Source organism: Colletotrichum destructivum, chromosome 7, assembly GCF_034447905.1.
Source record: "Colletotrichum destructivum chromosome 7, complete sequence".
Lineage (NCBI taxonomy): Eukaryota > Fungi > Ascomycota > Sordariomycetes > Glomerellales > Glomerellaceae > Colletotrichum > Colletotrichum destructivum.
The window spans coordinates 2,763,683-2,785,325 of NC_085902.1; the positions used below are offsets into that span (position 1 = coordinate 2,763,683).

A 21,643-nucleotide genomic window follows, 5' to 3' on the forward strand; every position below is an offset into this window, starting at 1 on the left:
GTATACTAGGCTATAAAGCATAAAGGAAGGTCTAGTGAAAAAATAAGGTTATTTGCATAAGGTATAGAAATGTTGTAATAGTTAGAAGTAGGAGGAAGTAGGAGGCTGGTAGTGGAGATGAGGCATTTTTAGGTGTTCCAAATGGGGGGGTGTTCCAAAAGTGGGTATGTGACGTTATACGCTTGAAGACTTATCCCGACGAGCCTTAACAGTCATCTCCACTCCCTGAGTAGCTTTCTCAGTCGCAATTTACGACAATAGGCGAATGGTGAGTTCGATGTCGTAGTGCCCGACCCCACCAGCCTTATCTCGTGGGCGAACTCACGTTGCGCACAGTGAGATGCCACTATTTTCCATGATTTCACGACCTCCTTGCTTAATGCGAGCTGCCATGATGCCACCACAGTGAGTAGCGCCAAATCTTTTCGAACTTCGTATCTGAAGATAAAACCCTCACCGGCTCCCGGGGCCCATATTTCCATTATTTTCAGTAGAGGCATCCGCATAGCAGCTTGACTTGCCCCCAGAAGCAGGCGTTCCAAAATTGTCGGGCTGGAAGTCAGGTCTCCAATATGTGTCGTCAAGGCTAGTTGACTGAGGGTTGGCCAGACGCGGAGATCATTAGATGCCTCGGCAGGCTCCCCTGACACGTCCCTTGACACATGCTGAAAAAAGTTCTTCGCGTCGATGGCGTGACAGAGAGTAAAGCATCGAAGGTTGTAACTTGCATTGACCGCCGGCAATATAAGGTCGTCGTTGACAGACCTGAGAAAACGCGGGTTTCCATGCATCGGAGATTGCGCCTCCCAAAGACGCACTGAGTTGACCGTGGCAGATCTGCTCACATGTTCTAGCAAAATGATGATCGCCGCGTCGCGTGGAAAGTGCCCTGTTAAACCAATTGAGTGCCACGGCTCGTAGTTGATGGTTTGGAGACAACATAGGCTGGAAAGAATTTTCGCTAGTGCCGCCCTCGACAGACTCCTGTAACAATGTTGGTTTACTGAGAAGCGTCTGATAATGGGGACCTGAGCGAGCTTGAGGGAACCAGAGCTGAGGTCTAGCAAGCTGCCGAGAAGACGCCGTTTGGAGTTCAAGGAGTGTATACGGCTTCGATCATGTTGAGTTGGCCTGAGGCGGTGCTTCCAAGGGTGATCTACATCGCTAGGGGAGCTCGCGCTCAACTTGAATTCAATACCTCCTGTGGATGAATTATGGTCCCATTTCGAAAGAGAACAGAAGATTTTCTTCAGAGCCTGAGAGAAGAGCTTATTGTTTGCCTTGATCGTGTTCTTGGATTCCGGTTCGTCGAACTTGTCGGTAGTGTCGTACTCCTCAGTTCCCACATGAAGCGAGATCTTCTTGACGTGATTTCTTCGGTAGCCGTAGACAATTGAGTTCAAATCATCGATATCGAAACCGGGAAATTGAAGCTTCAGGTCTTGGAAATTTTGCGGTTCGAAGAAGGCTTGCCATTCCCTGGAAACCCTTGCCCAGCATGACAAATCATGTCGTCCATTTCCCCCTTCAAGCTCCTTCAAAACCATCATTCGAATCTCCGCTGGCAAGGTTGCCCAATGAAGATTACTGTTGACGTCGTCCAGCGAGTACGTAGTCTCTGAACGTAGCTTCATATTTTCCCTCTTAATGATCGTGATAGGGAGTCGGTATATTGAGATCTCGGGATGGGATGGGATTTGGTATGTAGCGGTGTAAAAGCTTGAAAGTCCAAGGTTACACGCAAAGATGAATTTTTGATCCTGGCGGGCGGCTTTGGAGACTTTTACCTGTCCAGGTTCTTGGGTGACTCACCGTGTGGCTTAACTGAAGTTGAAGATACGTATTCAGTAAAGCTTAACATGCCTTAAGATTTGCGAATCGCCACTTCGATATATGGGCGAAATGAGGCTAATGTGGTTATGTACTGGGCACACAGGCGATATTAATAGGAGTGAAGGTGAGCTAAAGCATTTCGTGTATCCGAAGTATTGGCTATGTCTGCTCATACACTGTCGGTCACACAAGGGGTTCGATATCCGGTTGAACTGGGTGAGTTGAGGCCATTCACAGTGGTTCAGTGTCTTGGTTTTTGTTTCTGTTGCGCACCCAGCTTTACCTGTGCAGCTTGGCCCAGATTTGTCAAATTAGATGTTATAGGGGCATAGGACAGATGGCTGTTGGAGAAAGGACATATTGGCCTTGCTTAGCTAAGAGGCCTGGCAACTGTCCAGGGACTACAGCACTGCAAGCTTCGTCCTAGGCTGTATGCTTTGCAAAGACCTTGGGCACTTCAAATCTCCTGTGCGCTGTATAGCGTTGACTTGAAAGGTATTCTCACGCATTCTCACCTGCTTTGTGCATACTGACATAATTAGGACTGCCCAGCTACCCTTGAGCTGTGTAACAAGACTTGCTGAAAACATACAAGTGGGGCAGCACTAGTGACACGACGTCACAGACACCCCCACTACCGATAAGAACATCACGTGCATTCTGCTTTATCGATAGGCATAGGGTGCGCGGGAATTCTTTGTCCTTGACGTCGGCCACCCGAATTTTAACTCAATCTTGGGGCTTGCGGCATTCTCAACGCGTCAACACCAGGATCCACAGCACAACGCGCCCACGATGAGCTCATACAGACCCTCGTATCCGCCTCGCAGAGGCAATGGCAGCCACAACAACTCAAGAGACAATCGCAACCATGGCCGCTACGATTCGCGCCCATCCCATCATCCGCCACCACCTGGAGCTGGAGACACCTGGCGCAATCCGTGGCCTGAGGACCGTGAGTACCTGCGACATCGCCGTTCTAGCAGATCGCGATCCCCTCCACGGCGTCTCAACCATTATGATTCTTACAAAGGAGCCGATGCAGGCCGCAGATCCGGAGCCTTCGATGGCTACAGACCCGATACCCGCCCACCCCAAGGCGACTTCACCTTTCGGATGGATAAGCCCTCTGGCGTAGGCGAGGCCGCCACAGGAGATTCATATCGTCCCTATCAGGGAAATGACCGGCGAAGGGCTGGACGCGCCCGTGGCGGACCCTTCCGTGGTCGCGGACGAGGCACATATCAGAAGATCATCCCGGCCGAGCGTGAGCTCTTGCGCGCCCGTCGCGATGGCGTCGATGACGAGAACCTGGTCGCCGAGGGCGATGGCGGCATAGTCTATAGAGATGTTGACGAGCTGTCGGATGACGAAGAGGCTGATATGGAAATTTCTGACAACTCGGACGGTGAATCGGGCGAGCCTTCCACCAAGCGCGCCCGCCGCTCGGGCAACGATGAATCGGGCAACAGCATTCCCAAGTGGTCCAATCCCGACCCGTACACGGCCTTGCCCCCACCCGACGCTGCCGAGCGCAAAAAGAAGGATATGGTGAAGATGATTCGGAAGGCGCGAGTGGACGAGACTGCTGCCGACAAACTCGCTGCCAGCACGGAAGCAGAAGAGTTCATTTCCTTCGATCTCGACGAACCTGGCGGCAACGACAACGGCAACGCCGACGAAGAAGAAGAAATTATCCTCCCGCCGTCCGAACCACCCTCTCCCCCCTCTCCTCCTCCTCCTCCGCCGCCTTGTCCTGCACCCCCTGCGCAGTCGTCTCACGGCATCGCTAGAGAACCTCCTTCTGGCCCCCGCGCAGATCGCGACAGCCGACCTGCCCCCAACGCATCGGCCGCCTCGACAGCACCGTCTACGCCCGCCAATAAGCCCTCGAGCCTGCCCCCTAAGCCCCTCGTGGCCGACGACGCTTTAGGCTCGCGGAAGCGCACCGCTGACGACCACATCAAGCCTCCTACGTACGGTCCTCTGAAGAAGGTTAATAGGATGCCTGTCGGCGGCGCTATCTTGCCAGAGTGGCAGGTCACCAAGGATGAGGACCCCACCCCCTGGATCCAAGCCGATCATTCCAAGACTTCTGACATGAGCGTCTGGTGAGTTGGGCCGATTTTTGTCTTTTTTCGCCCGACACCGCATCTAATCTTCCACAGGCTTCATAAGGAGATTGTCGACTTCTACGAGGTTGTTCGACCCCGTGACTTCGAACATGAGATGCGAACCCAGCTTGTGGAGCGACTCCGCAGATCCCTCAGAACAAGTCAGTTCTACAAGGACTGTGACGTACGACCCTTTGGGTCTTACATGTCGGGCTTGTATTTGCCTACAGCCGACATGGACTTGGTTGTCTGTGCGCAGAGTTGGCTTAATGGCGCTCATTCAAACTTTTTCGGCATCAGGGCGCTGAGAGGATTTGGCAAGTTCCTCTCCCAAAAGAAGATCACCCACTACAACAGTATGGAGTTCATTGCCAGCGCCAAGGTGCCTCTTGTGAAGTACATCGACAGCATCACTGGCCTCAGAGTCGACATCTCGTTCGACCGCCTTGATGGTCCTCAAGCTGTCAAGACGTTCGCTGAGTGGAAGGAACAGTTCCCGGCCATGCCCATCCTCGTCACCATGATCAAGCACTTCCTCGCCATGCGTGGCTTGAACGAGCCCGTCAACGGAGGCATTGGTAGCTTCACCGTGACCTGTATGGTTGTCAGCATGCTGCAGCTCATGCCCCAGGTCCAGAGCCGTAACCTCATTCCTGAGCACCACCTCGGTGAAATGCTCATGGAGTTCTTCGATCTTTATGGAAACAGGTTCGACTATGTCAACACAGCAATCCGCATGAAGCCCCCGGGATACATGCACAAGGTACGTTTTCAACCCATTGGGCTTGTTGCTGGCTCCTTTTTAACCAGGCTTGAGCTGCAGGCCCGAGTCCGTGAAGTCGTGTACAAGAACACGGATCGCATTTCCGTCATTGATCCTAACAACCCTGCCAACGACATCTCTGGCGGCTCCAGCAATGCCGGCCGAATCCTGGAAGAGTTCAGCATCGCCCACAGCATGTTGAAGCAGAGAATGAACGAGCTTACCCAGCAGAGCTCCCGCGCCAAGAGATCTGCCAGCATCCTCGAGACCATCTACGCCGGCAACTACTCTTCATTCCGTCTTCAACGCGCGCATCTTCGCAAATTGTACGACGCCAGATGACGAAGCAGTATCATCAGTCTTGTGTGAGATTGTCCGAGATTGCCGTTCAAACTATTGACACAGGGAGGCTGTGGACTTGACATGATCCGTCGGAAGGAAACGAATTATCTCAGGGTACCGGAACCATTGCTTTCATTGCTTAAAGGGGAGGAAGCAGCAAAGCTCCAGCTTGGAGACGGAGTCAAGGAGAGGCGGCTATTTCTTTCATACGATACCCACTCCACCATTTCCCCTTGTCATCGGACTCGGGGTTGAGCCGTCGAGCCGAACTTGGGCTTTATTTTTCAAGTTCTCACTTTGTTTTGTGCTCATTTTTCATTTTTTGTCGTCCGAAACGAGTTGTATGATAAATCGTGGAGGGTTTGGGGCGGCCACAAGGATTGACATTGCAGGCCCGGTCTCTTCCGCGTCGTGCGCGTATCTCGCCACACAGCCGCCCCCTTCTCAAGTCTCTGCACCAGCTACCACAGCATCGGGCCCAGCCCTAGTGGGCGTCTCTCAAATGAACATGGACTTTTCTTCTTCATATCACTGCTTACACGCTGCTAGCTAACCGATGCAGCGTTATCGTTTCATCAGGGGCGGGATGCGATCCAAGCATGAGCGGCCCTGTCTGCCCGCCTGCCGTGGCCTTGGCAGCTTTCGACTCTTGGCCTACTTTTTGGTTTTACGCTGATCAGTCACAGATATTATGCAGCCCTCTTTCGCGAGATGGCTGCGCAGCGACGAGGGGGGTCCTCGCAGCCCCGAGATCGTGGGGTGCTTGGGCCTGGTACAAGGACTCGCCAACCAAATAAACACTCTTCAAGCCAGTGCTCCTCGGGGTGCTGGTGGCTTTTCTCATCGCATGCTGTGCCTCGAGCACGGGTGCGGAGAGGGAGTGACAAGTGCAGAGGCTACGAATGAAAGAGAGAGGGAAAGAGAGGGAGAGTCACGGGATTGCTGATTGTCCCATGGTCTCATATATGAGCATTGTGCCCGTGCGAACTTGAGAGGGACCGGACCGCCATGACTGCGTATCTCAACCTCATCTGAGCATGGGCAGGAGCATGAACACAGGGGGCAGACATGAGTGAGACAAGTACGGTGGGCTCCCCTTTCCTGCCGAAAGTGGCTCCGTACAGCCTCGTGTGTCTCTCCGAGCAAAGTGCTCCCGATGGAACGGACGGGCGAAGGGGTCATCGTGTTCTGGTGCCTACCCTTGTACCTTCACGTGCCATTTGGCCCATGCAGGTAGGTCCGTGAACTTCTGGAAGTTCCGTAGACCATCTCCTCGAAGGCTCGACCTGGGCCCATCTATCTGCTTGCTGGTCTCTCGCTCGACAGTTGCCCAGTCCTACGCGTCTGCAAACTATCGACAGGCGTAATGGCAGAAGTCAAGCAGAGGGCAAGCAAAGAGCGAAGAGCCGTGAAGTGAACAATGGGAAGCATTGCCGGTTCAGAGTAGCGTTGACGATAGGGTCGTATATGCAAGTAAACGAAATCTGAGTTCGCCTGGTCTCACCTGATAATCTGGGTCATGTGCTCCTGCAAGTCCGGCACGAGCAAGGCAACATGCAATCGGTGCATGCGCCTCATTACCGAGATGCAAGCCTGGCATGGTTGGATGACGCGAAACCTCCTTCGACCTGTACAGGCGTCGGACCGGGGTGAAATGGCCCATCCAGACGGTCGGCAAGGCAGGCAGGGTGGTATACGACCCAGGAAGGCGTACGGAACGTTAGAGCGATCGCAATTGAGATGACAACTGGGCCCTTCGGGCGGTACTAAAGCTCTTTTCCTGTGACTCCAGAGTTCAAGGTGATTACCTAGACGGCCGTCCATCGTCGCCTTTGGTGTGTAGCACCAAGCGAGGGGCCGGATATGGAAAAAAGAGGATATTCAGCTTGGCAGCTCAACCCCGACACCACCCTCGGGGTAACGTTGCAGCGTGGGAAGCCTTCAACTCTATCAGACAGCTTGGAACCGGGCCTTCTGAAGGATTCAGTGCTGCTTCAGACTTCGGTAGGGAGGGAGAAAACTTGTTAGAAAGGCGTTGTCGGGTTAGTAGTTCGTCGTGTGCAGCAACTGGGCGTGTCGATCTCCGGCGGAAAAGGCATCAAGTGACCCCCTTTGAAGCGGGAGAAGGGGGGGCGGGTGGTCCTTCTTCGGTACGTCTACGGCGTACCTCGGCCGGGGCAGAGTTTTCTCTCGGTCTCGGTTCAAGGAGCGGGACCCAATGTCGTAAGGTTCATCTTTGACCGTTTGACAGGGAAGAAAAAGCTTTCCCTGATGAAAATGCCAAGACTGGCTTGGCAGAATCGGATAAGGCTAGAGTTAGAGAAGGAAAATTCGAAAGAATCAGGTGCAAGCAAAGTTGGACGACGTTTGGCGGGCGATGCCCCTCAAGCGGACCATTCAATAATCGCGTAGCGTAGCGGCGGGCGAGGGCCCCCGGCGACTATGCCGGGGACGCGCTGGGGGCCGGGGAGAGAGGGGGCGGACACACTCAATCTTGACACAGAAGTTGGCGCTAACGCTGCATCGGTGGGCTCTGCCTTAGGTAATGCGGTCAGAAAACCAACGACGACCAATGAGTTCATGACAAATCCGCAAGGAACGGAGGAGGATAAGATTCGAGACAATCGATATTTAGGTGGCGGCGGCGGAGTTGTGTCTGCTGTATCTCCCAAGCCGAGACGAATGGGAATGGGCCTCCTCTCTGTCGCAGTACGGATAAACAGTCTCGAGGCAAGTCGAAAGCCGACAAAAGAGTCGAATGTCAAGATTGGGATCGTTGGGAGGTGTGGGTCCAGGTTAGCCCGAGTCGGAGAGGTGGTCCGAGAGATGACCCGCCAAACAAGAACAGAACCAAGCTGAGGGGCCCGCAGCTCGGGAGGCTTTCCCCCGCAAGAGGCCGCGGGAGCATGTTGTTTGGGAACAATCATGAGCTGACGGAGAGGGTGAAGGACAGGTTTTGGTACTCACAGGCGGCATAGGCCTAAGACGAAGCGGCCGTTGCCCGTTGCCCGAGTCGAGGCTCCTTGGGGAGCTAAACCCTCCCCCCCCCCCCCAAAAAAAAAAGGGCGACTTGTGTGTGCATGGCTGGCTAGCCGTTGGAAGGGCACGAGCGGCGGTTTGCTCGGCGGATTTGCTACGGAGACAGAATTGGGTGCTTGGGGAAGTTCGAGCTCGTCCCTCAGGGAAGAAGTGGAGAGGCCAGGACCAGTGAAGGAAAGGATTTCGATTTGATCGCGGCAAGGCGGAGGAGGTGTGGCGTGCGGATGAGGAGGGAGGACGGGCGCTGTGCAGTAGTAGTTGCGGCACGAGGCAGGCAAATTGCAAATGGCGGCGGCAGCCAGGCGGCAGTGGACAGTGACGATGCCTTTCTGGTCGATGGCTGCTGAGAGGAGCATGTGCAGACTGCCACGTCCAAAGGGGGGGGGGGGGTCGATGTGAGATGAGGCGGGGGTGGCTTGAGGATGACTGCGACGGCGACGAATGAGATGGTGTTGACGTTCGCTTGTGAGTAGTGGGATTGTGGGGTGAAGGATCGGGTGGAATGGGGTGAGATGTGGGTGTGACTGACTGTGACTGTGCCTGTGCCTGTGAGCTGATGAGAAGGAGGTCAGAAGAGAGTATGAGACGACTGATGGGGACGTAGGAGAGGTCGGGGAAGCGGGAGCCTTGGAGCAATGTTAGAGTCTGACGAGGTGGGGCCATCAAACAAGACCGACCGGCATGGGGGGATTTGGGAGGAACTGGTTCATTTTACAGGGCGCTTCGTTCCTTCCTCGTCTTCGCCCTCGCCCTCGCCCTGCATTGTCCCGTGATTATGAAAAGTGAAAAGAATCGGGAAAAGAAATGCCAACAAGCAACCTCGTGCGTGTCTTCCATTCCTCTACTGACCGTGTTCGAATGAGAAAGGAATATTCCCTTGGCTGGCAGGCAGGTTGAGTCTCAGCGTCGTCCCTTGCTCATCTCCTTCTGCAGCTCATAGCACCAGTGGCATCTTTAATATGATGTATGTTCTGGACTTACGGTTGCGTCCTGCCTAGGTCCTAGGTTCTATACGTATGAAAACTGTCGGAGTTCTGGGCCGCGTCATAAGGAGCATCCACAGGCGATTAGCTGTTGCATTGTGCGTCATATCCATGTTGGTCTCCGTCTCTTCTTCCGAAGCAATGAATTGGCGACAAACGGATGTTCCGTATGGTCGGACCACAGCCCGAATAGACATCCAAACACTCACCGACTGACAGCCGCCATCAGCGCCGTACGATGACATCTCCCTCAGCGTTTTGGATGGTTGACAAGCCAAATTTCGGTCATCCTCTTTTCCCCTTGCTCGTTCCTACTCTATCTAACTACACCTTACGAGTGTATTCGGACTCATGTACAATGTATATGTGCATGTCACCGCAGCCTGCTTGCCAATGCGGTCGGCCACCTGCGTTGAGTTTGACTTTTTTGTGGCTTTTTCTCTCTCAGTCGGTGTGGGGGAAGGCGTCCACGAAGATTGGCCCGCTGGTCGATGTGGGTCCGAAGGGGGGAAAACTGGCGCCAACCCCTGTCAGACCTGGACCGTGTGTCATGAACTCACGCGGGAGGTAGGAGGGGCAGGCACGGCACGGCAGGGATCAATCAAGACCGAAAAGAAACGGCAGGAACCGGGGGGTGAGGGCACGTACCTATCCCCAGCTGTCGCGCCTGGACTTGGTTGCAAGTTGCTTGCTTGTCGAGCTCGACTAAGAGCAGGTACGTACGGATACTGCTAGTAATTCAACTAACAATCTATCTTCATTTCTTGTGCATGCAAACTGGCGGCTGGCCCACGAGCAAACCAAATGAATGCGCTATTAGTAAGAATCAAGTTTTCGCACCTACAAGACAAGTAGTCTATGTACGGATGGATAATGAACAGATAGTCACAGCAGCCTGGCCAGCCCATCCATGTTCTCAGTCGGTCCACTACATCGTCAAGGTCCTCGTTTCCAGGTGGACGGAGAGATACAAGCACTGAACATGCCGGCAGTACAGCATACAACAACACACAACAGCACAGAGCAGAGCAGAGCATGGCGTACTGGTGGTGACTGCCTGCACCGACACAAGGGGAACACAGCATAAGCCACCAGACTCCCGTAAGCCGAGATTCCTGCTGCCCCCTACGGCTGGCTGGCTGCCTACCTACCCAAGCGCCTAGGTAGAGTACATAACTAAGGTAAGGTGTTAAAAGTAAGGTAGGTAGGTTTAGGGATGGGACCTGGCTGAGCTTTTTCATCTCCGTTCGGCTCGCTGCAATGTTGCCCCGCAACCTGGTCTCCAACACCACGAACACGAAGAAACAAGTACGCCGTTCGCTTGCCAGCATCAACAATCATCCAATCCTGTCAGCAACTCGACTCTCGGCATTTCGTCTCCCACACCCAGCCCTAACGATCCTTGAGGCCCCGACCCTCCCCGGGCCACAACGATGGGTGCTCTGGCGTTTGAGACCTACAGATTCCCCGTATTCATATTCGAGCCTGTGCTAGTCACGGTGTCCCGACCTTTTTGCAAAGAGTAAAATTTCCGGTCCTTGACCACGGCGCTGAGGGCCCAGTTGCCGCATTGTCTTTGCAATCACAGTCAACGTCGTCGTCCAGCCCGTCGTCCAACCCGTCATCGCCCAACTTTCAACACCCGACAGGAACCGCCGAACCGGCCACCAAAGGATTGATCGTCCACCCCCTTCGCTGTCTCTCCGCATACGCGTCCTACCCATGACCCATCAGATACCACGGGACGGGCAATCCTCCACATCAACCTTGTCTACCCCATGCGCCAACCTTTTGCATTCGGTCCGTCCAATCCCTCTGCCAGGGTCCCCCCTTCGATAGCCTCGACCGGCCAGTCCAATGTCAGTCGACGCCGCATCCCGGTACGACGGGGGTTCGTCCTCGTTAGTCGGTACCGCCATGCCACTCGGAGTTCATTGCACGACATGTCGACGGTCGCCCCCGATCTGCGTCCAGAGGTACACGCAGCGGTACCGTTCAGAGCACTCACCTCCCTTTTGCCCTCTACATAAAGTTTCGGCCGCGCCCACCTGCGAACTCGTCCAAAATGTCAAGAAAGGCCCCCCTCTTCGTTGACGCATCCGACCTCACAATTTCATCTCGTCCTACCGAGACACGACGGATCATCAGAAGCGAATCGCCACTGAATACAACACCAGAAACACTCGCCTCCGTGCGAAAATCGCCACCATGTATCAGGCGCAAAACGTTTACTTTATTTGCGGCTTCGCCGCCATTGGTATGTGACCGCTGACCGGCCCTTGCGTGGCTCTCGTCCGAGCCGAAACAAACAGTACTGACTGCAATGTAGGCGGTGGTCTCTTCGGCTTCGATATCAGCTCAATGAGTGGTGTCCTTGGAACCGAGGCCTACAAGCGCTACTTCAACAACCCTGTATCGTATGCTCAGGGCGGTATCACAGCTTCCATGCCGGCCGGCTCCCTCGCCGGATCTCTCGTCTCGTCCTTCATCGCGGACAAGTACTCCCGCAAGGTCGCCCTCCAGTTCTCCTGCATCCTCTGGATCATCGGCGCCATCCTGCAATGCGCCGCCGTCAACGTCGGCATGCTTTGCGTCGGTCGTGTCGTCGCCGGCATGTGTGTCGGTATTGCCTCGTCCATCGTCCCCGTCTACCAGTCAGAGATTGCCCCCAAGGAGATCCGTGGTCGCGTTGTATCGCTCCAGCAGTGGGCCATTACCTGGGGTATCCTGATCCAGTACTTCATCCAGTACGGTGCCGCCCAAGGCGTTGGAGGCGGTCCTACCGACCCCAACCAGCCGACTGCTGCTTTCCGCATTCCCTGGGGTGTGCAAATGGTCCCCGCTGTCATCCTCTTTTTCGGTCTTTTCTTCTTCCCCTATAGCCCGCGTTGGCTCGCCAGCAAGGACCGCTGGGACGAGGCCATGCAGGTTCTTGCTCACCTCCACGGCAACGGCGACGTCAACCACCCCAAGGTCCTGGCCCAGTACCAGGAGATTGAGGAGGCCCTTCGCTTCGAGCGCGAGGAGAACATCAGCTCTTTCAAGGGTCTTGTTGCCCCCCGCATGTACAAGCGCGTTCTGCTTGGCATGAGCATCCAGATGTGGTCCCAATTGTGCGGCATGAACATCATGATGTGTAAGTATCCCGACTGCACGTACCTGCGACGGAAGTCGACTAACATGCTCTCCAGACTACATCGTCTACATCATGCAGGGAGCCGGTATCGGCAACCCGCTCTTGACTGCTTCTATTCAGTACATCATCAACGTCTTGATGACCCTGCCTGCCATTATCTTTATTGACAAGCTCGGCCGTCGCCCTTTGCTTGTCGGCGGATCCTTCATGATGATGACTTGGCTGTTCATTTCCGGCGCACTTCAGCAGTACTACGGCCAGCCCAACACTCCCGAGACGCAGACCTCCGAGAATGAGACCGTCTCCTGGATCGTCAAGGACAATTACTCCGTTTCCGCCGCCATTGTCTCTTGCTCCTACTTGTTCGTCGCAACCTTTGCCACCACATGGGGTCCTGTTTCTTGGACGTACCCTGCCGAGATCTTCCCCAGCAAGATCCGTGCTAAGGCCGTCTCCCTGGCTACTAGCACCAACTGGTTCTGGAACATGGTTTTGGCCTTTGCCGTTCCTCCTCTGCGTGAGTTGACCTATCGTCGTCGTCGTCGTCGTCGTCGTCGTCGCCTTATCGTTGCGCAGATGCTGACCAGTGATGTGCAGTGTGGAACATCAACTTCAAGATGTACTACATCTTCGCCACCTTCAATGCCCTCGCCTTCCTCCACACCGCCTTCTTTGCTCCCGAGACCAAGGTAAACCGACTTTTTGACTCCTGTCTTTAAAACACCGCTAATTTTCTCTTCCAGGGCTTCACTCTCGAGGAGATGGACGACGTCTTCAACTCCGGCCTTCCCGCCTGGAAGAGCCACCAGGTCAAGTCGCGTCTCGACGACCTCGAGAACGAGATTGCCGCCGGAAACGTCAAGGTTGGCCGTCCCAACAACAACACCGAGACTCAGCAGGTTGCTGCCGAGCCCGAGAAGTCCGCGCTCTAAGCCAGACATCTTCATTGACCTATATACTGTAATATCAGCGTGAGAGATGGGTAGCAGGAAGTATTTGTAATGAATGGAATGGGCCGTTTGGGAGGAGGGTGTCAAAGAATTTCATGAGCGGATGGATGAATATGCGGAAGATACCAGAAACCGTCCGTGTGCTCAAAAACGTTGACTTTGAGTCTCACTCGCTTTGGAAAGTTGGGCAGTATCATTTTTTTATTAATCACAACAGCTGCCGCGACATCAGCCTCGGTTGTGCCGTTTGCGCAGGAATAGCAAAAAATTATTTTTCGAACCAATTTTCTGGGCCTGAATATTAGCAACGTGCCTTCTTTCGTTGTTTCATGGTTTGGAGTGCTGCAATCAGCACTGAGTCTTCCCGAGCTCCTCTTCCACATCCTCTTGAAGCTTGGGCATCGACTCCGCTGCGCGGTGCAAGCATGTTAAGATTAGCCGATGGGAAATCATGCGGCGACGTGGACAACAAAAAGACCTATCGCTTTACCATCCCTATCCCTATTCCAGCTGATCTATCCACTGTAGCATTCCGAGCCCTCCACAGCCCTGATTCACATCACTCGCACTCTAAAACACGATACCACCGCCGTCGACGACCAAGTCGCTGCCGTTGAAGTAGCTCCCTGCCCTCGAGCAGAGCAGGACGACGACGCCGCCGAGCTCGTCGGGTATGCCCATCCTGCCGGCCGGATTCCGTGCGGCCCAGACCTCGCGGGCCTCGCGCAGCCCCTCGCCCTCGTTGAGCACGGTATCCATGTATCCCGGGCTGATGCTGTTGACTGTGATGCCGTAGCGGGCCCACTCAGCGGCGAGGCTGCTCTTGAGCTGCAGCAGGGCGCCCTTGCTCGCGTTGTAGGCGGCCTGGGGCTGCGGGAAATTGACGCGGTGGGCCGAGATGGAGGCCGTGAGGACGATGCGGCCGCCGCGGGCCTGGCGGACCATGAGGCGCGCGGCGGCCTGGGCGCAGATGAAGGCGCCCGTGGTGTTGACGTCGAGAATGCGGCGGAACTGGGCGGCGGGCATGTCGAGGGCGTGGACGCAGCCGACGACACCGGCGAGGCAGACGAGGTAGTCGACGCCGCCGAGGTCCGAGGCGACGCGGTCGAGGACGGAGGCGACGGCGGCTTCGTCGGTGACGTCGACGGCGTGGGCGTCGACGCGGGTAGCGGGGAACTCGGCGCGCAGAGCGGCGACCTGGGCGGCGGCGGCGGGGGAGGAGACGTCGAGGTCGAGGAGGGCGAGGCCGGCGAGGCCGTGCTGGAGCATGGCGCGGGCGACGGCGTTGGCGATGGCGCCGGTGCCGCCGGTGATGACGGCGGTGCCGGGGAGGGCGAAGCGCGTGGTGGGGTCGTCCGTGGCGGAGGCGGTGCGGGACGCGGAGGAGCCTGGGAGAGAGGGGAGGCCGGTGGCGAGGGTCATGGAGGGGAGTTGGCGGCTTGCGAGGTCGGCGCGGGCGGTTGGTTCGGCCATTGTGTGTGTGTGTGTGTGTGTGTGTGTTTCTGATAAGAGGAGATGAGATGAGATGATATGAGATGATATGAGATGAGGTGAGATGGGAATGGATGGACGAAAGTTTGTAGTCCGAAAGGGAGGGGAGTGAGGTTTTCTGGTGAGAATGGGTGTAAGGGAGAGAAAGAGAGAGATAGAGGTGAAATTGAGTTTTGCTCAATATCATGTACGATGTATATTGGATGGTCCGGGTCGTCAGAGGGTTCTTTTCAATGTGTCGTCACCCGGGGGGGGGGTTGATGACAGGATGGCAGAATGCCGTGCGGCAGCGGTGGTGTTCGGGCACCTAACGGAGGACTGTCGTCCGATGCGGGTCTGTTCAACCCGGTGGCGGGGTTCCGAGTGCGGGGGGGATGGACCCTTGGAGTTCCTTGGATGTTGGGGTACGTCACCGGTGCTGCGAATGGGGGATTTCTAGACATGTGCGCGGCACGCCGAGGGGATTTCGGACCACTGTCGAACGACAAAACAACGTGACGTGTGACTCTTATGTTCCTTCTTCTCCTTTCTTTCCTCTCTTCCCTCGCTCGCCCTTGAGATTCATCCACTTCTCGGTAGGTGGCCTCGGATTCCGTGTTGCTGCACCCGTGGGCGGTACGATCGCGATTTACTACGAGGAATAGAGAGAGAGAGGGTCGGTTACCAACACAACCCACGACAGCAAAAGCTCACACGCAGCTTGGGACATGGCAAACTGGGATTTCCAGGCCCATTGAGAATTCTTTCTGGCCGTTTCTATTAAATTACGTAAACTTCTATGAATGCGGGCGTGTTCATGGACATTTCCCTCATGACATGCCACGTTGCAACGAAGGCCCTTCTCTACAGATCTCATTCTCTATTGTTCCCCACAAACGACGAGACAGGAATTTTTCGTGCTTCCCCCCGGGACCCCACTTGGAAAAGCCTGCGAGCGACGGTCTCGAGTACCATCGGCTGCGATGGGTGGATGGGGGGGACCGATGCCAACATAACGCCTTGAAAACAACTAACAGGAAAGAAAAAAAAAAAGTCCAAATCGGGGACTGGGTATGGTGCGGTCGGTTATCTGCGGTTAAAGTTCAAGAACTTGCTCTGTGAGGTTCGTTAGTCTCGGGCTCATCGGCAAAGGGATGGAAGAGGGTCTTACCGCCATGAAGAGAATGATCAGGTTGCTGCCGACGAAGGCGGCAAAGATGCCGAGATCCCGCCAGCGGTTGCTGAACTCGAGGCCCAGGGGCTGGTAGAACTCGTCGCCAACCTTGTACGCGCAGTACTCGCAGCTCGACGTGTCGTTGCTGGCGAGGTACCCGGGGCCGCCATTGTCGAAAAAGGGCTGCATGTACTCGCCACACGTCTGGCCCGGCGGCGCCGTGAAGGGGTTGAACTCAGCCTTGGTGCAGGCCACCTTGAGGTCGTGCAGCGCCGTGACAACCATGCCGCCGATAAGGCGCGTAAAGGGATCGAGTTGGTATAGCCAGGCACGCCAGAAGCCGGGCATCTGGGGCGCAGGGATCGTGACGCCGCAGAAGAGGGCAAAGGTGATCATGATGAAGGGGTCGAACTGCGACGAGATAAAGGGGCTCGGCGTCAGCGACGCGAGCGCCTGGCCGAGGGATACGGAGAAGAGCTCAGTGATGAGGATCATGAAGAACTGGTAGCCCGCGCGCGACGAGTCGGACTGGAAGCCCGGCATGTAGTACAGAGGCAGGAAGAAGGCGACGGAGCACATGATGGAGTAGGGCAGCTCGGCGATGGTGATGGCGGCCGCAAAAGTCAGCGGGTTGTACATCTTGGACGACGACTCGCGGAAGAAGAGGGCGCGCTTGACGTGGAACATGACCTCGACCTGGCTGATGATGAGGGCCGGCAGGACCGTGACCTGGAACATGACAAACACCTTGTACTGCAGCGAGCTACGGCTCTGGTCGAGGTTGAGGTACGTGAGACCCGTGATGAGGGCGACGACGACGTGGTTGAAGAGGCGTGTGAAGAGGTAGTTGGGGCTGCGCCAGAAGCTGAGGTTCATGCGCTTCACCACCACCTTGAGCTGGTGCCACTGCGGGCTGGCGTACTCCTTCTCGAGGTCGTGGTTCGTCGTGCGGCCCGCCGCGACGCGCTCCTCCTTGAGACGGCTAATCGTCTCCTTGACGTTGGCGAGCTCGGCGCTCTCGTCCCAGATGTCAGCCCAGTCCTTGTTGCCGACGCGGGGCGCCGACCCAGCACCGATGGCCTCGAGCATGTACTCGGCCACGTTGTCCGTGGGCCTTGCGACGGCGCCGTGGGCCTTGAGATAGTCACGCAGCACAATGGCGTCCTGGCCAATGTCGCCAAAGTAGACGGTGCGTCCGCCCCGCTGGAGGAGCAGCAAGCGGTCAAAGTTCTCAAAGAGGGCGGCGTTGGGCTGATGGATCGTGCAGAGGATGGCCTGGCCGGCGGCCGCCAGCTTCTTGAGGAAGCGCACAATGTTGAAGGCGCTCTGACTGTCGAGACCAGAGGTAGGCTCGTCGAGGAACAGGAGGAGCTCGGGCTTGGCGGCCAGCTCGACGCCGATGGTGACGCGCTTGCGCTGCTCGACCGTCAGGCCGAACTCGGGGGATCCGATGATACAGTCGGCGATGTGCTCCATCTCCAGCAGCGCGATGATCTCTTCAACGTACGAGTAACGCTCGGCGATCGGGGTCTCATAGGGCTGGCGGAGGAGGGCAGAGAACCGGAGGGCCTCGCGGACCGTCTGGGTCGGGTCGTGCAGGTCGAGCTGCTCGGCGTACGAGGTGCTTCGCTGGAACTGCTTTCCGGGCTTGATGCCGTCGACGAGGACATCGCCGTGGATGACGCCAATGTTCTTGCGGGCCGCGAGCACGTCGAGGAGCGTAGTCTTGCCAGCACCGGATGCGCCCATAAGCGCCGTGAGCTGGCCAGGGCGACAGTACCCATAGACGTTGTTCAGCAGACGACGGGTGCCGCCAGGGACGGGGACGTCGTAGTTGAGGTTCTCCCACGTGAGGACGGCTTCCGATTTTATGGACAGGTCGGATCCCTCCTGCTTGTCACCGCGGCGCTTGCCCGCCCGCTTCTCGATGAGGGCCTCATTGAGCCTCTTGCGCTCCTCGTTGGGCTTCTGGTAGACCTTGGCCGAGTTACCGTTGTTGCCAAAGTTGATGAGCTCTCCGAGAGTCACGTTCATGATGAGGAAAAAGACGATGAGGGAGAAGATGATGCCCCAGTTGCGCCACAGGTCGCCCTTGAAGTAACTGAACCCGGCGGCAATGTAGGCTGAGCCGTCGACGGTGGTCGTGCCGGGCTCTGAGCCGGCGAGCGTGCATACCTGGTGGTTGATGTCGCCGTAGCCGGGGCCCGAGGGGATGAGCGATTCATCGGAGCAGATGAGCTTCAAACGGCTGAACTCGTTCTCCATCATGGCGCTGAAGGCGAGACCAAGCGCGTTGACCCAGTAGATCCAACGGAGCCACTTGTGCTCGGACTGGTACTGGATAAGGTAGCCGGAGGTGACGACGAAGAAGGTAATCAGGACGACGGCGAACTTGATGGCGTAGTCAAAGTCGGGACTGATGCAGCCAATGATGCGGAAGAATAGCGTCATGGCGATGTTGCCGGACAGAATCATTAGGTAGAAGGTGAAGAAGGCTCCGGCTTCGCGGACGAGACCCGACATGAAGTAGACGATGATGGAGAATACCAGGATCTGGGTCGCCGCAAAGGCCTGATCGACGATGATTTGGGCGATCCATAACGCCGACGGCCGGTGGAAGGCGTAGGCCTTGTGCTTGTTGACGATGGCGCGACCGGTCATGGTACTGGCCAGTTCGGAAAAGGCCTGGAAGGCGTTGAACAGAAGCGAGATGAACATGAGGCCACCCTTGCTGAAAGCACTGGCTGAGGTCGAGCCGAGACGGAAGAACAGGGTGCCGAGGACGATGGCGATGACGATGGAGCGGAGCCAGGAGAGGAACAGGGAGAGACGGTCCTGCAGTTTGAGGACGAACTGACGCTTCATCAGGGCCCAGACCTGCAGGTGGAAGCCGACGGCATAGACCGACTTCTTGGAGGAGCCGCGCTTCGCCTCGTGGACGGCGACCTGGAAGTCCTCGTGCTTCTCCGACTCCTGCGCGAGGCGGGCCTTGTACTCCTCCATCTCGCTGTCGAGCTGCTTCTGATACTTTGACGTCTTGAAGGCCTCGGCGAGGGATTCGGGGCTGTGGGGTGCGTTCTCTGCCGAGCGGCCGGCGGCGTACTCCCGCTCGAACTCGTCGGTGCAGCCGGTGACGTAGTCAGGGGTAGTTTGTCTGGGGCGGGGCGCGAAACCGAGGCCCTCGAAGTAGGCGCGGGCCTCCTTGGCGGGGCCGAGGTAGACCTGCTTGCCAGCGTCGATGACCATGACCTTGTCGAAGAGGTTGTAGATGTTCTCCGAGGCCTGGTACAGGGACACAAATGTCGAGGTCTGGTACAGGTTCGTCTGGACGCGCAGGGACTTGACGAAGTCGAGGGCCGTACTGGCGTCCAGGCCGCGGGTGCTGTTGTCCCACGAAAGGACACAGGCGTTGCTGATCATCATCTCGGCGATGGAGACACGCTTGCGCTCGCCGCCCGAGACGCCGCGCACGAACGCGTCGCCGACGACGGTGTTGCGGGTGTGCTCAATGTTGAACATCTTGAGCAGGGTGGAGATGACCTGCTTCTTGAAGTCGTTCTTGGACAGGCCGGCGGGGCGCTTCGCGGGGACCTTTGTGTCGAGAGCGAAGCCGAGGGTCTGCTCCACGGTGAGGGTGGAGTGGTGGATGTCGTCCTCCTGGTTGTAGACAGCCTCGCCGCGGTACTGCTTGAACTCGTCGGCGGTGAAGGGCCCGTAGAGCACCTCGCCCGAGACGTCGGTGTACCCACCGCGCCAGTTGGCGATGGTCTTGAGGAATGTACTGCAGCCGGAACCGGGCTTGCCCAGGACGAGGACCATCTCGCCGGGCTTGCATACACCCTTGAAGTGATCCAAAAGAGTGGCCTCGACGCCCTTCATGTTCAGCCCCAGCAGGTTCATGACCGGAGTAACGTAGTCGACAAAGTTGACGAAGGCGTCAGGGAAGGTCTGGACGTAGTTGGTGGTGCCGCCCATGCCCTTGACGGTGAGCCCGTCCCAGTAGACGCCAATGTGCTTCGGCCGGATGCCGGCCTCGCGTTCGGCCTCGACGCCACCGCGCAGGACGGCCTCGAGGTCGAACTGCTCGGCCTCGGTGTCTGAGGAGGGCGAGGTAGAGTTGACATTTGTGACGGCCTTCTCGACGTCACCAGACTTGCGTCGGCTGTTGACCCTGCTTGCGCGCGACATGCCGGACAGCTCGCGCTGCAGTTCGGCAAATTCAGCCTCGGCCTGGTGGACCGAGACACCGGTGTGGATTGCGGAAAAGCCATCGGGGTTGTTGCGGCGGGCCTCCTCTCGTTGATTCTCCGAAACGTCGGCGGCGGTCGAGGTCGAAGACCGCGGGGCCGGGTGCACCTCTGCCGTATTCTTCTCGTTGACGGCAGGGCTGCCTCCGGCGACGGCCTCCTGCGTCTTCTCAAACTCCTGGTCCGCCATTGGACCGTCGGGCTGAGAGGTCTGTCTCGTTTGGTTGTTGCCCACTGCGAATGTGGTGGGGATGCAGTTGTCGAATTTCAGTATTTTGCGATTACGGGCGGAAGAATGAGAGGTCGGGTACTGAGTAGTAAGTGAGTAGTTGTGGTAACAATAGTATTAATAGCTATTAAAGACGCGTGATCCCAGACGGCCGGAAAGTGGCGGTGGCTGGCCCGTGCCGGTGAGACGAAGATGTTGTAGTGGAGGTACGGGGATGGTGTACCGAGGGAGGAAGGAGGAGGGGGGCGAAGGTAAGAGGAAGAGAGAGAGAGAAGGACGAGAGGATGAGAGAAAGATAACGAGTCGGGGGATGTGTCCGTTTCAAGGAGATGAAATAGTTGTAAAAGGACCTGTGGGAGAGCGAGAGAGAGAGAGAGAGGTGCTTCGGACCAAAAGAGCGGTCGTTCGGCCGAAAAAAAGAAAAAAGGAGGAGCAAAGGTCGACTCACAACCACTATAGGTCCAGGCGATGAGACACGGAGGAGAAAATAAGGAAAAAAGAGACTGTTTGCTGAGAGAGCCGGACAAAACCAAGCGCTAGTTACCTACCTACCTACCTACCTAGATATCCATTCGTAAGGTAATTAGGGGGGATAAAAAAAAAAAAGAGGGCCCCTCTAGGACGGCTTGGCTGCCCCGTCGTTGCTCCGCCAGATCGACTTCGGGAGCCATGAGAGATGTTGGTGTACGAATTGTATTACCAATCAAGGATCAATAACAACGTTTACCTGGTGTATTGTAGCCGCACTCTCGGATTTGTGACCCGGACGTAGGGCGCCTTAAGCCCGCGGCGGGCACTCGTGGACGGGGTACCCTACCCTGCAAACTCTTGTCCAAGTATCCGTAGTTAGTTGTTGCTTGTCTCGCTTGTCCAAGAGGAACGAAGGTGGACTGCAGATTAACTGACTGTACAGCATTCTGCCAGCCATGTACGGATGAATACATGGGATTCCCACCTTTTGCGGGTGGGCGATGTAGGTACCGTATATCTCTTTGTGGTCACTGGCAGCAAAGCAAGGAAAAAAAACGTGCAAATGTGACTAGCACCAACGCGGCAATGGAGGGGAGAGGGTCCGCAGCCGTAAAATTGACGGGGAGACCCAGACCATGTCGCTTTTGCGGTGGTGGGGGTACGGCTGTGTGGATCATCCTTCGACTTCTTGGCGGCATGCGTGTGCTGGATGAGCCATCTTGAGCCACCATGACCATGATACACCTGCAAGGTCACAGACCAAGGGCTAGACAGAGGCCAGCTTGGTCGATCCGGCGGGGAGTCAGACCGGCGAGAGTGTGCGGCGTCGGCGTGACAGACAGGTGTGGTGCACCTTGCCATCTTGGACGAAGGGGACGCGGTCAGCAAGGAG

The 21,643-nt window shown here is 56.5% G+C and overlaps 6 protein-coding genes across 6 annotated transcripts; 2 read left to right on the plus strand and 4 right to left on the minus strand.

Annotated features, from left to right (window-relative positions):
* Nucleotides 1–212: 212 nt before the first annotated feature.
* CDEST_11382 (uncharacterized protein) lies at nt 213–1,733 on the minus strand (the record flags this gene model as incomplete). Its single annotated transcript, XM_062927538.1, has 1 exon — nt 213–1,733. Exon 1 carries the CDS (start codon nt 1,632–1,634, stop codon nt 213–215), a length of 1,422 nt encoding a protein of 473 aa, XP_062783589.1. The 5' UTR covers nt 1,635–1,733.
* An 816-nt stretch (nt 1,734–2,549) lies between these two features.
* Nucleotides 2,550–5,577, plus strand: CDEST_11383 (Putative PAP/25A-associated, polymerase, nucleotidyl transferase domain, nucleotidyltransferase Trf4). The gene is made up of 4 exons (XM_062927539.1): nt 2,550–2,788; nt 2,879–3,944; nt 4,002–4,710; nt 4,771–5,577. Exons 1-4 carry the CDS (start codon nt 2,629–2,631, stop codon nt 5,050–5,052), a joined length of 2,217 nt encoding a protein of 738 aa, XP_062783590.1. The 5' UTR covers nt 2,550–2,628; the 3' UTR covers nt 5,053–5,577.
* A 2,438-nt stretch (nt 5,578–8,015) lies between these two features.
* On the minus strand, nt 8,016–8,801 carry CDEST_11384 (uncharacterized protein; the record flags this gene model as incomplete). The annotated part of the gene is made up of 2 exons (XM_062927540.1): nt 8,016–8,717; nt 8,769–8,801. The coding sequence occupies 2 exons, from the start codon at nt 8,799–8,801 to the stop codon at nt 8,016–8,018; spliced, it is 735 nt and encodes a 244-aa protein (XP_062783591.1).
* Nucleotides 8,802–11,130: 2,329 nt separating this feature from the next.
* On the plus strand, nt 11,131–13,726 carry CDEST_11385 (Putative major facilitator, sugar transporter, major facilitator superfamily). Its single transcript, XM_062927541.1, has 5 exons — nt 11,131–11,331; nt 11,404–12,210; nt 12,266–12,727; nt 12,808–12,899; nt 12,954–13,726. Exons 1-5 carry the CDS (start codon nt 11,283–11,285, stop codon nt 13,140–13,142), a joined length of 1,599 nt encoding a protein of 532 aa, XP_062783592.1. The 5' UTR covers nt 11,131–11,282; the 3' UTR covers nt 13,143–13,726.
* A 1-nt stretch (nt 13,727) lies between these two features.
* Nucleotides 13,728–14,886, minus strand: CDEST_11386 (Putative short-chain dehydrogenase/reductase SDR, NAD(P)-binding domain superfamily). The gene has a single exon (XM_062927542.1). The coding sequence runs from the start codon at nt 14,631–14,633 to the stop codon at nt 13,731–13,733; it is 903 nt and encodes a 300-aa protein (XP_062783593.1). The 5' UTR covers nt 14,634–14,886; the 3' UTR covers nt 13,728–13,730.
* A 379-nt stretch (nt 14,887–15,265) lies between these two features.
* On the minus strand, nt 15,266–21,170 carry CDEST_11387 (Putative AAA+ ATPase domain, CDR ABC transporter, ABC-2 type transporter, transmembrane). The gene is made up of 2 exons (XM_062927543.1): nt 15,802–21,170; nt 15,266–15,746 (listed from the first exon to the last, which is right to left on the minus strand). Exons 1-2 carry the CDS (start codon nt 20,239–20,241, stop codon nt 15,717–15,719), a joined length of 4,470 nt encoding a protein of 1,489 aa, XP_062783594.1. The 5' UTR covers nt 20,242–21,170; the 3' UTR covers nt 15,266–15,716.
* Between the last annotated feature and the right edge of the window lie 473 nt (nt 21,171–21,643).